The following is an 18,713-nucleotide window of genomic DNA, read 5'->3' as shown; positions in this document are numbered from 1 at the left end:
ATTGAGACACACACCTTTACATTGACTTTGCATGTAATTGAGACACACACCTTTACATGGACTTTGCCTGTAATTGAGACACACACCTTTACATTGACTTTGCATGTAATTGAGACACACACCTTTACATTGACTTTGACACACCAGTTCTGGAGAAAGACTGCTCTGACTGAGTTCACACTCTGCACTAACCTCCTCTGTGATGTCATCAGTACACTGTGATGTCATCACTACACACGTTGGATATGAAAGTGATTGGTTGGACGGTTCTGGAGACGCGTAAAGGAACACTCACACACTTTGTGGAATTTAGATTTATACTTTGGATATTCCAAAATACAGTGGTGGAAGAAGTACTCAAATGTTTTACTTAAGTAAGAGTATCAATACTAGAACGTAGAAGTACTCTGCTATGAGTAAAAGTCCGGAATTGATTTGAGTAAAAGTATTCGTGTCAAAATGTATTTAAAGTACCAAAAGTAAAATAAAAAAAAAATAGCAGATCTTTAAGCTCACAACGCGTTGCGATGCGACGCGTTGTGAGCTTGTAGATCTGCTATTTTCAAATAACCTAGGTATAAAATAGGGCTAAAGTGGTTAAGGTATGTTTAATAATGAAATACTTTACTGTACTTTGTACTTAAGTACAGTACTTGAGTAGATGTACTTAGTTACTTTACACCACTGCTAAATTAGCAGATCTACAAGCTCACGACGCGTCACATGCGATGCGACACATTGTGAGCTTGTAGATCTGCTATTTTTTTTTATACGTTTGGAAAAACTTGAAATGGTTTCAATCATTTTGAATAATTTTTTAATTTGCGGTTATTGCGGTTATATTGGGTTATATTGGGCGTTTTTGGGCGTTTTTTTGATACCTTATTCGGTTTTAGGGTTAGGGTTGGGTTAGGGTTATGTTATTTAATAACATTATTTTTTTTTTTTTGTGCACGACTGCATGCGCGTGTGTGTGTATTACTATACTTGTGAGGACCAAATGCCTCCACAATTGTAGTAGAATATGAGACATTGTGAGGAACCTTTGTCCTGGTTCTCACAAGAGAAATGCTTGTTTTATGGTTAAAACAGATTTTTTTAGATACCTTTACACTTAGTTGCACGTTGGCGTCGTGCACCGAAAAAATGCTGATCTACAGAATGACAACTTGTAGATCGGTGTACGCACACACACACTGTGTGTGTGTGTGTGTGTGTGTGTGTGTGTGTGTGTGTGTGTGTGTGTGTGTGTGTGTGTGTGTGTGTGTGTGCGTGCGTGCGTGCGTGCGTGCGTGCGTGCGTGCGTGCGTGCGTGTGTGTGTGTGCGCGCGTGTGTGTACATAGTGAGTTATCATTTCATCAGCAGTGTGTGTGTGTGTGTGTGTGTGTTCCTCCAGAACAACAGGATGTTTCTGTATCTCCTAGATCTGACACAGAGACACTGAGCCGCCGTCATCGCCGCACCTGAACCCAGCACAGAGTGGTTCAGTGAAAGTGGAATGGAAGGTGTGCATGTGTGTCAGTGTGTCAGACGATACTTTGTAGAAGGACAGAGTGCCATTAGGACAGTCTACATACACTCCTACTCTGTTAGAGCCAAAGAGAACGTTAGAATGGACAGAGAGTTTAGTTTCCTTCCCATTGTGACAGACATCATAACTGCTGTTCTGGATACTATCCCAACATTCCAGAATCCAGGACTTGTCATTCATTCCTATACAGTCTTTACCCTTTCCTTTCCTGTTGATTCCTTTGTATGTCACTGATATCTCAACATATCCACTCCACTCTACCTCCCAGTAACAGCGTCCAATCAGACTCTCTCTACACAGAACCTGTTCATAGCGGTCAAATCTGTCTGGGTGGTCTGGATATGGCTGCACCTCCTCCACATATGTCACCTTTGTGTTGTTCTCAGACAGAGAGAGGTTTCTGTGTGCTGTGTTTGGATCCAGTGTGAGTTCACACACATCTGATGAGAGAACAACACACAACACAACACCAGTTAACAATATTACTTCATCTTCAGTGTTCATTTAACTCTGAGAGTGTCCAGCCTGTAAGGGTCCATTTGGTTCCATTTATACTTCATCAAGGTATAAAGCCTGATTTATATTCATATTTGTATGACTTATATGTCACCAGTGGTGTAAAGTAACTAAGTACATTTACTCAAGTAATGTACTTAAGTACAATTTTTTGGTACTTTTACTTTACTGGAGTATTTCCAATTTCCAGTACTTTTACTTCTACTCCACTACGACTCAGAGGCACATATTGTACTTTTACTCCACTACAATTATTTGAAAACTTTAGTTACTAGTTACTTTGCAGATATATAAATTATTACATTATAAAACATACATTAACCACTTTAGCCTTATTTTATACCTAGGCTATTTGAAAATAGCCGATCTGCAAGCTCTGCTATTTTCAAACATTGTAGTACTTTTACTTGTGGTACTTTAAGTACATTTTGATACCAATACTTTTGTACTTTTACTCAAGTACATTTTTCATTCCGGACTTTTACCTTTAATAGAGTAATTCTACATTGCAGTATTGATACTTTTACTTAAATAAAACATTTGAGTACTTTTTCCACTACTGTATGTCACCAGTGTTGGACAAAGTACTCAACCGCTTTGGGATGCCCAAAGTACTTGAGTTGAAGTAAAGATACTTCCGGTCAAATATTACTTAACTACACAGGGGGGTCTGTGTGTGTGTGTGTGTGTGTGTGTGTGTGTGTGTGTGTGTGTGTGTGTGTGTGTGTGTGTGTGTGTGTGTGTGTGTGTGTGTGTGTGTGTGTGTGTGTCTGTGTGTGTCTGTGTGTGTCTGTGTGTGTGTGTGTGTGTGTGTGTGACAAACATAACACACATAAAGTCATCGTAATATTAATTATTTTCATGCAACAAAGCTGATCTACAAGCTCACAATGTGTCTTTTTCCCCCTGCCTGTTTCTGGGTGAGATATGAAGTTGGTGTTGGAAATTATAAATCAAAGTGTTGAATCATTTGGGTGTAAATTGGTGTCATGTGGTTACACAGCATGCACAGTAAAATCCTCACTGTTCATTTCAGAGTGTAGAAGAAAGGACTCCTGCACACTGTCTTCTTCACTTGTATAATTAAAACTATAGATTTATGGAGAACACATATAACTGACCCCCATTTGTACCTAAATGGACCCTTATGCTTCATTTATACTCACTGTCTTTCAGTGGACAGTGATCAACTGCATTTACTTGAGTACTGTATGACTTTCACTCCACTACTTTCCAAAGGCAAAGATTACATTTCTAGAAAGGGAAAAAGTACATTATGAACTAACCACTTAACCCATAAAGACCTGGAACGCATCTGTGTCATTTTTTATTTGAGCTAAAAAGCATTATTTTACACTTTTATATCTGCTATTTTTGAAGAAACGTGAAAATGTGTGCAAATCTTTGAATATATATATTTTTTTAAAGTGAACATTTAAAACTCAAATCTTTGCTTCTGGGGGGTCCCTGGAACAACATATTTTGAGATGGGGGTCGGCGGTGAAATAAATATAATTTTGGGTGGTCCTTGACATGAAAAAGATTGAGCACCACTGATATAGAAACGTACATTTTTCAGAATACTGTTGTGAGCTTGTAGATCAGCTATTTTCACTATTGCTATCACTATTCACACTCTTCTTATTTTCTTATTCTTATTTTTTAATCTTATTTTTTGGGGGAAAATATCTGAATTTCAAGATAGCAGTGCATTGATATTAAAAAATTAAAAGTGGGCCCAGACTGCTGGCCTTGCGGTTCGGGCACCTATGCTCATAAGTAGCCTGACAGCGCACCACGGGTTCGAGTCCCGTTCCAATCTCTCTCCCCCCCGTTTCCTGTCCATCTCTACTACAAACTATAAATAAAGGCATAAAAGGCCCTGGAAATATATATTTTTAAAATAAACAAATTAAAACGTGTATTTTGTTATTTGTACTTTTGGATACTTGGGTATCGAACCCGAGACTTACTGTCAGGCATCAGAGCCTGTGGTGCATGACTTAACCATTCAGCTATTCACGCCCAGATTTTTGGGGAAAATGGAAACATTTCAATACAGAATTGCATTGGTTTTAAAAAGAACATACTACTGATTCAAAAGCACATTATTTTAAAATACTTAATTATTCTTAAAAGCAACCACTAAAGTACTTTAACTCAAGTAAACATTTGACAGAGCAGCTTTCTTGCAGTTGACTAATATTTGACCAGGAGTATCTATACTTTGTACTTTGTACTCAAGTACTACGGTTGAGTACTTTGTATACGACTGGTGACATGTAAGTTATACAAATATGAATATAAATCAGGCTTTATACTTTGATGAAGTATACATGAAATAAATGGAACCAAATGGACCCTTACAGGTTGGTCACTCTCAGAGTTAAATGAACACTGAGGATTTTACAGTGTGAGACCCTTTCACAGAAAGAATAAGCTCCAACAGAAGAGCAAAACAGTCTGTCTGTCTGTCTGTCTGTCTGTCTGTCTGTCTGTTCTCTGTCTGTTCTGTCTGTCTGTCTGTCTGTATATGCATGATAATTCTTCACAGTAGGATGTTACAGAATGAATTTCACATGCTGCTGTGTATGTGCTGTTCATATAAATAGGATGTGTGATACTTTGATATCATGAATAAAACAGATTAAACACTTACACTTCCTCAGACCTGGCTTCAGCATGCACGCCCCACAATGGTCGACACTGGGGATGAAGGAGACACAAAGTCAGGCCTGCATATTCTATTTGATAATAGAAACAATGATTGATAATAATGTTATGCTATTACACTTTAAACAGTACTACACAGCATCACAGTATAATGTCCCTCTAAAACTACTAGTCAAACTCGCACTGAGTAGCAAGTCTCTCCATACCTGAGGGTCTCCAGTTGTCCAGCAGAGCGCAGCTGTTCTTCTGAGTCTCCTCCTAGGTGATTGTAGCTCAAATCCAGGACTTTGAGATGGGAGTTGGATTTCAGAGCTGCGACCAGATAAGAACAGCCTACTTCTGAGACCATGCAGCCTGACAACCTACACACACACGCACACGTACGCACACGCACGCACACACTATTAAATGTGTACTCTGTAACCACTCAGCTATAGAGCACTGCTGACGTCACTGCCAGTAGAGGGCGCTTTTGGCAGGTTCTTGGCTTTACTTTTTGTGTTGATATCCTCATTGGGGAATCTTAGATCACTTCATATAAGAACTGTGTTCCAAAAATAAACACACCACCCTGGTGATTTTTTACTCAGGATCTGAAGCATCGACTGAAGGTGTAAATGTACAAATTTACCCAAAGAGTAACACAATATAAACACTAGAAACGAGTCAAACAACCCAAAGACTACATTTCCCATGAACACGGCTGCTGTAGAGACAGTGATTTCAGACACGGAAGTAGTAGTTCTTAAGACTTTTAAGGCAGAATTCATTCCATTTTCGTCAAAAACAGGCTGTATCAAATATGAATGAATATCATAAACGATGCAGAGCCACCCCCTGACAAAAACGCCAGGGTGGTGTGTTTATGTTTGGAACACAGTTCTTATATGACGCTATCTAAGATTCCCAAATGGGGATTTCAACACAAAAAATAAAGCCACGAACCCGTGAAACAACGCCCTCTAGTGGCAGTGACGTCCGACTTCGGTGCTCTATAGCACCTTGTGAAACACCTTGTCGGGCGGTTTCACGCTTTGCATGTACATTACACATTCATAAAGATATTAGTTAACCTTATTTAATATTGTTTGTATTTGACATGGACATGATACATAAATCAATTGAATAATATATCCTTTCTAAATCCTAATGTATGGAACACGGTCATTACCGCAATTACCCATTGTTGTCCAAAAACAAACACAAAGTAAGTAGCATGTTAAGATGCACCAAGGATGACCAATTTAAGTTTGTATCTACGTGTATGTATTATTTACACACTGATTTCAGCTCTAATGTTTAGGTGAATGACAGCCACGTATGTTATGATTGTGACTGTGGGATTAACACATTTTGGATGAAAAATGTTCTTATGGCTTTTCTTCTCCTCTCTGCTCAACATTGCTTGTATGCGTGAGTACCCACCATAGGGCAGAATGGGTCACAAATGGTCATATGCTGAAAAGGTTCAGGAATACTGACCTGAGTGTCTCAAGTCTACATTGTGAACTTCCCAGTCCATCAGTGATTAGTTTCACTCCTGAATCGAGCAAATCATTGTTGCTCAGGTCCAGTTCTTTTAGCCTAGAGGAGCTGGAGCTCAGAACTGGCGATAACATCTTACAGCAACTCTCCGAGAGATTACAACCACTCAGCCTGGGAAGAAAACAAACAAACAAACAAAAACAAAGAGCAACAAAACACATCAGTAATACAAATAAATATTGTAAGAGAAGGATGAAATAATAAATTAATCTGGTTCACGTACAGAGCTCTATTGGAGGCTTTGACTCACTCACTCACTCACTCACTCACTCACTCACTCACTCACTCACTCACTCACTCACTCACTCACTCACTCACTCACTCACTCACTCACTCACACACACACACACACACACACACACACACACACACACACACACACACACACACACACACACACACACACACACACACACACACAAAATGTGTACTCTGCATGTATCCATTCTAGCTAGCAGTGGGTGCTGTTATTACAGCAGTCAGGTAAGAGTCCCAGTTGCTCTGGGACTCTATGACACATAGACTTTGTGGGCAGGGTGGCGAACCGAGAACCTTCTGATTCCCAGGTGGCCTCTGTAACCACTCAGCTATGGCACCTTGTGAAACACCATGTTTGTGCTTTGCATCTACATTACACATTCATAAAGATATTAGTTAACATATAGTCTCCGCCTTGCCAAAGGCATGGTGAGAGAGTATGTTTTACCCTCCGTCCGTCCGTTTGGTGTGTGTGTGTGTGTGTGTGTGTGTGTGTGTGTGTGTGTGTGTGTGTGTGTGTGTGTGTGTGTGTGTGTGTGTGTGTGTGTGTGTGTGTGTGTGTGTGTGTGTGTGTGTTACCAGCTAATCTCCGGCACCGTTGGCCCGGTCGCTCCGAAACTGTGCACACACACTCCCTGGATGCCAATTCAGAACCTATGCCCCAATTTTTTTCACATGGGCCTGTTATAGCGCCACCAGGAGACCGATTTGTGCAAAACCCCTTTTTTTACATTACTCCTACAGATTTTATCCAAATGTCAAGCAAATCGGTACACAGTATCTCTATAGTCATGTGATCAACACATATCTGTCCGATTTCCCATATTCCATCCTCATTGCCTACGGTTGGCTTCCAAAGTTTGCAGGATTGGTCCGTTTTGAACAAAAAGCCTCAAACTATGCACGCAGCTTGCGATTTCCGTGAAATTTCACAAACACATTCCCACTAGGCCGAGGAAGAAATGCCACCCTTTTCACATTGGCCTGTTATAGCGCCACCAGCATGTCTAATTTAGCAAAACACATTTTTGGAACAAAATGCCTCAAATCATGAATGCAGTGTCTGATTGCCATGAAAGACGTAAGAATAAATGGCACCCTTTTCACATTGGCCTATTATAGCGCCACCAGGAGGCCAGAATAACGTACCTGACCTGGCGGAGACCTGTGCTCCGAGGAGCACTTTTTCTAGTTTCATATTTTTTGTCTTTGACATGGACATGAACCAATTTTTTTTTGCTCAACTGCTCAACATTGCTTGTATGCGGGCGTACACACCATAGGGCAGAATGGGTCACAAATGGTCATCTGTTGAAAAGGTTAAGGAATACTGACCTGAGTGTCTCTAGGCTACATTGTGAACTTCCCAGTCCATCAGCGATTAGTTTCACTCCTGAATCGAGCAAATCATTGTTGCTCAGGTCGAGTTCTTTTAGCCTATAGGAGCTGGAGCTGATAACAGGCGATAACATCTTACAGCCTCTCTCCGAGAGATTACAACCACTCAGCCTGCGGGGTGGGGGGGAATACAGTTAACACAACGATTGTGTTATCTTCATGTAAGGAAAAGATGAAATAATAAATGAATTTAATTATCAGTTCACCTACAGAGCTCTATTGGAGGCTTTGACCACTGGCAGCAGCCTCAGAAGAGCCTCCTCTGAAGCAGAGTACTTCTTCAGGTCAAACACGTCCAGCTCTTTTTGTGATGACAGCAACATGAAGACCAGAGTTGACCACTGAGCGGGAGAGAGTTTGCCTGTGGAGAGACTTCCTGAGCTTAAGTACTGTTGTATCTCTTCCTCCAGAGACTGATCATTCAGCTCATTCAGACAGTGGAGCAGATTGATTGTTCTCTCTTGAGAGGAATTCTCCCTGATCTTCTTCTTGATGTACTTGACAATTTTCCAATTGGTCTGCGACACGTTTTCATTCTTCTGTTTCAATAGCATTTTTAAGAGAGAATGATTGTTCTCCATTGAAAGGCCCAGTAGAAAACGGAGGAACAAGTCATAGTGTCCATTTGGACTCTGCAAGGCCTTGTCTACAGCACTCTGATAGAGGTAATTCAACTTAGATGTGTCTACGAACAGCTTAGATGTGTTTATAAACGGCGTAGACCACTTGGAAGTTGTTTGTGACAGTAGGTTGACACCCGTGTTGATGAATGTGAGGAACACATAAAGCGCAGCCAGAAACTCCTGAACACTCAGATGGACAAAGCAGAACACCTTGACATTGTGCAACCCACGCTCCTCTTTAAACATCTGTCTGAACACTCCTGTGTACACTGAGGCATCTTTGATGTCAATGCCACACTCTGTCAGGTCGTCTTCATAGAAGATCAGGTTGCCTTTCTCCAGCTGTTCAAAAGCCAATTTTCCCAGAGACAGAATGGTCTTAATATTGTCTGGATTCAAGTCAGAATGTGTCAGAGCTTCGTCCTTATTCTTGGTATTCTGATGTTTGGACTGAACCACGACAAAGTGTATGTACATCTCAGTCTGGGTCTTCGGCAGCGCACCCTTCCCCTCTGTTCTCAAGATGCTCTCTAGAACTGTAGCAGTGATCCAACAGAAGACTGGTAGGTAACACATTATGTGGAGGCTTCGTGATTTCTCCACGTGTGAGAAGATTGTTCTGGCCTGGTTCTCATCATCACTGAATCGCTTGTTGAAGTACTCCTCCTTCTGGGGGTCAGTGAACCCTCTCAGCTCTGTCACCCTGTCAACATACTTATCAGGGATCTGATTGGCGGCTGCAGGTCGTGAGGTTATCCAGATGCGAGCGGACGGAAGCAGGTTTCCCATGATTAGGTTTGTCACCAACACGTCCACTGAGGTTCGCTTTGTGACATCAGTCAAGATCTCCTTTTTCTGGAAGTTTAAAAAAAACCTACACTCATCTAGGCCATCAAAAATGAACTCAACGTGGGACCCTTTGCTGCAGATTCCTGCTAGGTTGATTTCACTAAAAAAGTGTTGAAGAAGTTCCACCAAACTGTAACTGTCCTCCTTCACCAAATTCAGCCCTCGGAAAGTGAATGGAAATATGAAGTGGATATTCTGGTTGGCTTTCTCTTCTGCCCAGTCCAGAGTGTGCTTCCCAATTACAACTGTTTTACCAATACCAGCCACTCCTTTCATCATCACTGTTCTGATTGGTTCATCTTCTCCAGGTAAAGGTTCAAAGATGTCTTCAAATCGTATTGGTGTTTCTGAACTGTCTTGTTTACTGAACGCTGTTTCAATCTGTCTAACCTCATGTTCATTATTGATCTGTGCACTGGATCCCTCTGTGATGTAGACCTCTGTGAAGATCTGATTCAGATGCTTTTGTTTTTTTTTGGTCTGGCTTATTTGTGTCCAATCTTCCAAACACTTAAGCTCCTTCTTCAGATAAGACTTGAGTTGTTGACACCCCAGTTGAGTTTCTAAATGACCATAAAACACAGATGCATGTCGCATGTTTTGTTAAACAGTGGTGGGCTGGTTACGAAAAAAGTTATGCATTACTCTTTACAAAACGTATTATGACTTTACTTATTCCTGCCAACAGTAACTTGTTATAGTATACATTATATTACTTTTCTGGACTGAGGATATAACATACAAATGCAGGCTTAAAGACCTGGTAAAATGGCTTTTTTTGTAATTTCATTTTGAAGTTTCAGTCTGAAACAGCGTCGGTTTCAGACTGAATCCCCCTCACGCTATGAAACACTTGAGCTGTCGCTCACGCTGCCCAAGGGAGAGAGAGGGCCAGCTGTGAAGCATGTGTGTTACTACGTTGCTTATTTCTAACCTAAAATGTTTTCAAATAAATATTTTAGTGTGCTGATTAAGTTTAAAATGAGTAATACACCATTTGGACTTCATCTTGAGATTCAAAATGGCGTAGTCCTGTCTGATTGCAGGAACGTGCGGTTGTCTATGTCATCATGCAGTACCTTTTTGTTTGAGGAAGTAATTAAGATTGGCCTTTTAGGGACTTTTAATAGGCTGCTGCAAGGCCCTCACTCCTACCCTCACAATCTTACCGATATGTCTGAGTCATAGTGTCGAGAGCTTTGTCAGAGTAGACGTTGTAGGACATTGAAGTTAGTCAACACACTCCATTATGTGTTATTACATATGGAGTGTGCTGACTCTGATCAATTAAGATATTAAGATATTAATCGATCAATCGATAGAGGCCTCTACAATTCTGTATTGCATTGGTGATCAAAGTCTTTAAAATGTATATCCATGTTGTACTGTTAAATGGCGTCAGATTATAAATGATGTCAAGCAACCAATCATTCCATAATTTTGATACAGAATGGAATAAGACTACAAAATAAATATCCCTCATCAATACCACATCTTCATTGTTTCTATTTGCAGTGAATGGTAGAGATATGCTTGTAGAAAAACATTAAATTGTGAATTAAGGCTTTCTTACTGCTCTGTACAGTCTTGGCAGTTAAATCATTTGATTAGTATTGTATAGACAATAATTCTTATTAGTAACAGCTCTGGTCAGATTCTTTCATAACTCACCATGTTTAGCTGAGTCTTCAGATGGAAGTACAGGTCCTGCATTAGGAGAGGAGGATAATGAGTGAGCTCTGTGAGTGGACATGACATTCATGTAATGGGACTCTGGTTATTATCTGGGGGAAATTACATTCATATCTTGCCAGTAGAACTACTACATTTGCCTGGTACCAATATCTGTGGAGCTGACACTGATGCTGAAGTTGACTAGACCACCAAAGTGACCGATTTTTCTTTCTTGACAATGACGACTGTATTTCATTGTGTCACTATTTATACAGTAATGCAGGGGACAGCAACCTTTGACATGAAGTGCCATATTTTTTATAAATGTGAGTGAGTGTTACATGTCAACATCATGTTTACTTATAACACCACATACAAATAAAATATTTCTAACAGATTTTGATTGTCCATATACATAAACATGTTTCTTCTTCTTTAGAATAATTGCCAGTGATCACCCTCCCCTGTGCCAATGTTGGCACCCATGCCTCAGGTTGACTATCCCTGCAGTAATGTAATATGGAATAATGTTGTTTACATAAGTTGATGTATGGTTGATGCATCACAATTGCTCCCTGATGATACAAGGTGTTTCTAGTATTTAACCTGATGGTAGCTGTCATGGCAGAAACACATCCACTCTATGGAAGTGCTGTTATAAATTGTATTAAAGGACGACTTCACACATGTTTAACCTATCTTCGTATAATTGGTCCTCAAATAATGCTCATGATAAAATGGATCATTTTTTTCCTACTTGGTCTGTGTCTCATAGAAGGGCTGTGGACACTTCAGAAACCAGTCTACCAGTGACATTGTTAGGCAGGTTTTCTTTTTTCAAACAAGATTCCACATTTTAGATTTTAGATTGTTATTAAAACGAAAACAGTGGCTTCCATTATAGAATGCCAACTTTCCAGGAATATAAAGCCTGCCGTTTCTATTAGCTTGGATTCCCCATCGAAGATGTCACTGGTAGACGGGTTTCTGAACTGTCCACAGGCCTCCTCTAAGACACAGACCAAGTAGACTGAAATGGTACCATGTTATAAAGAGCATTAGTGAGGACCAATTATATGAAGATAGGTTGAAAATGGGTGAAGTCATCCTTTAAGGTTGTTGCATAAAAAAGTTAATTCAGTAGTACATCTGATCTTACCAAGCCTCTCCAACAGGTGGGGTTCGTGTTGTTTAAGGGCATTGTAAAACGCTGTTTTGACAACTGTTCCACCTGGATCTAACACCATTGTATACAGTTCCCTCATTTGGTCCATGCTTGTCTTCTCGGCTTTAATCTTGGCATAGAGCTCAGGATGGACCATAGTTCCTAGACTGTCTACAATAGGCATGACTGTGGTAACCTTTTGAATGAACTCTGGCCTGTGCTGGATCACAAAAGCCTCTCTTGCTGTTTGCAAGAGAAAAAAGGAGTTGTTTAGATTAATGCATCAAAGAAAAATGTAATTATATAAATAGAAAATAACACTGTAGCATCTCTACATCCCCACATAAACATAGCAGTGTTACAACTGGTACGTTTATAGTTTCAGAATAAGATATTGAGGATGGACAACCTGGCAAACAAAATGTAGCACTAGCCAACAAACCACTCACTGTACCAAGTGCAGAACAAAAACTCACCTTTTTCTGCATCCGTTTTTTCTGAAGTCAAGCCGTCAGCAGCATCCTGTTGTACACAGTCATGTCATTTGAATCATATCATACCTGAGTGCTATTAAACAATAATGTATTGTATGGTATTGGCTACAGACTACAGTAATGGTTTTCAACCTGAAACCCACCACCTGGGATGGTTTTCTGTTAGATCTTATATTACAATAACCACTAATAACAGAAAGAGCTGGCTAAGGTGACATAGTGGAAAACAGAAAAGTGACAAAAGCAATGGATGTTTCGGCCCTTCGACCATCATCATCAACATCATCATCTAAGTACCGAAATGTCTCCTTGTGTCACTTATTCACTGTCACCTTTTTTCACGTTGTAATTAAAATATGTAGTTTTTCTTTCAAAGAGCCTCAATGTCTTTCTGTCAGTGTGCAAGCCTTTTCTATTATTGGTGGACTTTAATGCTGGCCTCTCGCACGTTGCTCTAGCTTTGGTAAAGGCTTGAGTTCATAGAGCAAACTTTTCTACTTTATTGGATATACAAATAACCACCCAGTATTGTTTTAATACATTTCACTGGGCCTTGTTTAAAGGGTAAGACCACTTTGGTAGAGGTTTGGGTTGTGTAGTTACCTTGCCATGATGTAACTCCAAAGGTGGGCAAGAAATCAAAAATAATTGCTCCATTGATTAGAAATTGATAATTCAAAATATGCTCCTCATTGACTTACATTGTACGGTAAAACAGCTCTCAAAGTCACTCTTTTAGCACATAAATGAACCCAAACATGGCTGATTCAGACAATATAGAGCATCACCAAACCCAGTACTGTTTGTTTTTTTAATAAAAATGTAAACTTCCTGTTGATTTTACTATTTGAAGATCTGGATCCGGATCCGCCGATCCAGTCCGGGTTTTCTACTTATTAAAAATGGCAAAATCAACAGGAAGTTGATATTTTTATAAAAAAAAAAAACAGTACTGGGTTTGGTGATGTTCTATATTGTCTGAATCAACTTTGTTTGCGTTCGTTTTTGTGCTAATAGAGTGACTTTGAGAGCTGTTTTACCGTACAATGTAAGTCAATGAGGAGCATATTTTGAATTATCAATTTCTAATCAATGGAGCAATTTTTTTTAATTTCTTGCCCACCTTTGGAGTTACATCATGGCAAGGTAACTACACAACCCAAACCTCTACCAAAGTGGTCTTGCCCTTTAAGTCAAACTTATACTCCAGGGTAAATGGTGTCTGAGGAGAAGAGGCCTGCAGAGAGAGACACTGCACACGGTGCACATCCAGAATGAATGAATGAATAACTAAATACACAAACATCACTACATAACGATGCAGAGGCGACAGAGAAGCAATGGACTAGAGAGCAGTAAGGTGGGGTTAAAGTACTGCTCCTCCTCAAATGGACAACCATGTTCAAGCAGCAGCAAGAGTGAGCATTTGTTGTTGCTGGACTGTTTTGAGACATTTAGGAATATCCCAATAATTTAAGTAGCCTATTGGTAATGCCAAGCAAATATATCAAGAGCCAAAGTGATATACAGTATTTTTTTTCTTTTTCTGGTCTGTTTCAAAAATCTATTTGAAGGATAACAGTAGGTGTAGAAGCTGTAAGGGACATAAAATGGGACATAAGATGAATTTCTAGGCGTCGTCTGAAATGACCTTAAAGCTGCCTTAAGTATGAAAAGCTTGACTGTTAATGTCCATTCGTCAGATTTACGTTTGTTTTATTGAACTCAGTGATTTGCCCTGCTGCCCTCAGACTGTTGGCCATGGACTTTATTTAGCTCTTCCTTGTGGATCTACCATGCAGATGTTTACCTGTGAAAGTTATCATGTGGTATAGGCTACCATTCTATGTGAACCTGAAAATGCCTTGATAGTCTTTTCACACCTTACAATATGTCTAAATCTCATATACATACCTGCTGCTAATATGGACCTACTGAATGTGTTGCCACCTCACAACATGTCTATAACCTACTGTAATTTTTGATTTTTGCCTCTCTGTGACATGTTTTTTGATGAAAAATGATGGAGCTTGCACAAAAAAATAATTTCACCCACTTTTTACACCTGTTTACTGTGATGTGACATGTATTCAGATTTTGATCCTGAACCTTTAGTCATGATGTGTGGTCATCTGAAAGCTGTCTGGAGGACAAAGGTTGAAGCTGTTTACCTGCTCTGAGGAAGCTTTTGTTTCTCCAGAATCAACACCTTCCACTCTGGACTCCATCTCTTTACACTGCTGTTGAAACAGACGTAGATTCCATAGACGTAGATTCCATTATTGAAGATATGTATATGTAAAACAATATACCCATTTTTGAAAAATCTAAACACACTTTTGAAAATATAAAGTAGCAGATACAATGTGTCACTTGCTGATGCATTGAGAGCGTTAGGTTGGCTATTTTTACTACCTTTTAAAGTGAAAGATATAGGGATCAAGTTGCATTGATCACCTCTTAGAGTCTTCTACTTCTTTGTTGATCAATGGAAAATTATGATCAAATAAATTGGTTCCCTTATACTGTACCTTTAAATATATAGCCAAGACATCAGCCTACTTATGTTGCAAATTACGTTGATAAACTGTTGATTAAAGGATAAATAGATACATCATTATAATTGCGTTAGCACACCTGAAACCCAGTATTGTGTTCAATGAATGATTACACTGTTTTGTCTCCTTGGGTTGCAAGTTAGTGGCATTCAATTTAAGTTTGGACTTAACATTTTTATAAACATCAGTCTATTGTTGTTTTGTGTACATTTCAATCAAAAACATGAACATTTCTGGGTGATCTTGTATACACACACGCATGCACACACGCGCGCGCGCGCGCGCGCACGCACGCACGCACGCACGCACGCACACACACACACACACACACACACACACACACACACACACACACACACACACACACACACACACACCATAATTACATTATTTTGACAAATGATTACACTTTTCAAAAGCATAACAAAAGCATAACCTCTTACAGACTTTGAAAAAGGAATTGACACATTGATATGAATTCAGGGTCCCCTGCTACACATGTCCTCCGTGTGACTATTCTCATGTTAGACCCCTTTGTGGCAAGTTTGGTGTGGATCGGAGTAATGGTGCGCCTCACAAGTCCAGATGATATGTTAGGGACATCCTCCATAGGTCAGCCCACCCACCCTCTAGGTCATTTAATATATTGCATAAATAAAAATATATGTTATACATTGGTAGAATCCACTATGTGTTCATTTACTGTACGTGTTAAAAGATTGACTTTGAGACCCGTGTCATTCTGCATGGGTAGAATATTTTGGATCATTCATTTCTGAACAACAGAGCACCTATATCAAAATCCAGTGCAACGATAGTTCATGTAGACACGGAAGGCAGAATGTTTATGTACTTCATTCATACTCCCTGGACCCCCCCCATTCGCTATCAGTTATACAGTCGTACTCCTTTAAGTCAGTACGTTCAATGTCATTCTCATTCGCTTCAAGCTAATTACTCACGCCCTCAGCCTCATACACACAGTGCAACTCGGGCGGTTCATTTAAGCAGCCTCTGTTCTCTGTTCAGTCTACGTGCTTCGCTGTCTAAGCGGTGTGTACAGCTGCTTGTTTTCATATTCCCTCCACCTCCCCGTGGCATCTAGTTAGTATTGTTATAGGTTGATTCTGTGTTTGTACTGTGGTTCTATGATTCTGTGTATTGTACTGTGTTCTATGGATTGTACTATGATTATGGTTGTTTAATTATGCATTGAAGGTTCAATGTTATGTTAAACTGTATTTTATGCTTATGCTTTTATGCTTTCTGTCTCTCCTCCGTCTCTCCCTCTCTCTCTCCTTTCCCCCCCGACACGGTCGAAGTAGAAGGCCCCCACCCTAGAGCCTAGGGTCTGCCTGACGTTTCTCCCAGTTAAGAAGGAGTTTTTCGTTGCCACTGTCGCAAAATTTCTTGCTCAGGGTGGGATTGTCGGCCTCTTCTCTACATGTAAAGTGTCTTGAGACAACTTGTTGTGATTTGACACTTTAATTAAATTGAATTGGATTGAATGCTCTGCTCTGCTCTGGGGGTTGTGATTGAAGATCTGTGTCATGTTTGAACAGGAAAAGTTAATATCACATGAGCAGAGTCACACCGCCAAACTTGAATGCAATATCATTGCATATATGGGTAATGGTTAATATGGTAATGGTTAATACATGGTTAATGGTTCATTAATCAAATCAAAATCCACCAACTATCTAGTAAATATAACTCATTTTCCTGAGCTTCAATTCTATTCAATTATATACTGTGTCACTTTGTTGCCAATAGTTTTTTGAACACTGGTCAGACATTTTACAGTATACTGTACCTGCTTGTCGCTATGTGTATATATGTAGATCATTTTAGATTTTGGCCTCTCTGTGACATGTTTTCTTTACCCGTCTGATTTTAATGTATTTTATTTCCCTCTCCCCCTGCTCCCCTCTTATTCTGTTTTCTTCTTTCTGATAGTAAAATATGATGAGGCTTGCACAAAAAACTAATTTCACCCACCTTTACACTTATATATTACACATATACTGTGATGTGACATTAAAATGTATTCAGATTTTGATCCTGAACCTTTAGTCATGATGTGTGGTCATCTGAAAGCTGTCTGGAGGACAAAGGTTGAAGCTGTTTACCTGCTCTGAGGAAGCTTTTGTTTCTCCAGAATCACCACCTTCCACTCTGAACTCCATCTCTTTACACTGCTGTTGAAACATTTGTACATTACATTAATGAAGATATGTAGCCTGCTCAATGTAAAAACAAAAATCATGTGTTAAAAGATTTACTTTGAGACCGGTTTCATTCTGCATGGGTAGAATATTTTGGATCATTCATTTCTGAACAACAGAGCACCTATCAAAGACATCTCACATCTACCAAAGTGTAATTTTGTTTTAACAGAGGCTATGTTATTGTGTACAGCAGTGTACCAAAGTTTACATGGCTTGGTTGAATGTTTCATTCTGATTGGATGAAGCAAGACTCTTAACCCCTAATTGCTGCTCATTGCTCCTAGTTGTTATAGGATGGGTATGCAGAGGTGCATATAAACACATATATATATATATATACATATATATATATATATATATATATATACATATATATATATATATATATATATATATATATATATATATATATATATATATATATGTTATGTCACAGTATGATTGGAAAACCAGAAAGATAGTAAAAGGTGCACTCATTTTCACCGACGGAGGCGTGCCGTCTGAAGGTGACTTGAGCCAAGAGAGGCACTGCCAAGCGAGCTTAGGCGAGCGAGTCCCCATGCCGAGCGTTGCGAAGTCACCTTCAACCGACTCAGCACCGTCCAAGTTATGTACCAATAGGGACAGAATCGTAAATCATTGTCCCCCCTAGTCTCGGTACCTCCGAGACGTCATCTATTCTTTTGACGTGGGGGCCCCGCCACGCCGCGGGGGAGGTGGACTCAAAGAAAATGAGCACTCCTTTTTCAATCTGACTGTTTTTTCAATCATACTGTAACATATATACACTTATAGTAACAAAAAACACCCCAAGGAGTGAGGACTATTCTATTCTAATCTATATGGAGTTGAAACGGCAAACACTCAGAGGGACCTAATAATTCAGCTCTAAATGAGTCAACTGAAAACAAGTGAAAATGGGTTGAATTTGCATCATGTCTATAATATGCATCCAAGCAATACATCGTTTGACATATCGTTTTAATTTTTTTATGTGTTGACTAATGTTGGCCACATACATATTTTATTTTGATGGTTGGCACTATTGTAATTGATTTTGCATGACAAATGGCATTCTAATAACATGCAAGCTTTGCTTCCACTTAAGTCTGCCTCCGAGCAGACGTGAGAAAGATTTTTGATTAATCAGACTCCTATCATGAAAAGGTGCCTACATGCCATACAGTCCTGTATCTTCGC

The 18,713-nt window shown here is 39.6% G+C and overlaps 1 protein-coding gene across 1 annotated transcript; it reads right to left on the bottom strand.

The window, feature by feature from the left end:
- Positions 1-1,371: 1,371 nt before the first annotated feature.
- On the bottom strand, positions 1,372-14,941 carry LOC311040400 (protein NLRC3-like). Its single transcript, XM_084050660.1, has 9 exons — positions 14,899-14,941; positions 12,710-12,755; positions 12,228-12,476; positions 11,066-11,101; positions 8,133-9,957; positions 7,860-8,033; positions 4,928-5,083; positions 4,708-4,754; positions 1,372-1,972 (listed from the first exon to the last, which is right to left on the bottom strand). Exons 3-9 carry the CDS (start codon positions 12,415-12,417, stop codon positions 1,422-1,424), a joined length of 2,979 nt encoding a protein of 992 aa, XP_083906786.1. The 5' UTR covers positions 12,418-12,476; positions 12,710-12,755; positions 14,899-14,941; the 3' UTR covers positions 1,372-1,421.
- Positions 14,942-18,713: the final 3,772 nt, after the last annotated feature.

The sequence above is a fragment of the Gymnoscopelus microlampas genome (assembly GCF_963454915.1).
Source record: "Gymnoscopelus microlampas genome assembly, chromosome: 24".
Lineage (NCBI taxonomy): Eukaryota > Metazoa > Chordata > Actinopteri > Myctophiformes > Myctophidae > Gymnoscopelus > Gymnoscopelus microlampas.
This window is presented reverse-complemented; position numbering and strand designations above follow the sequence as displayed.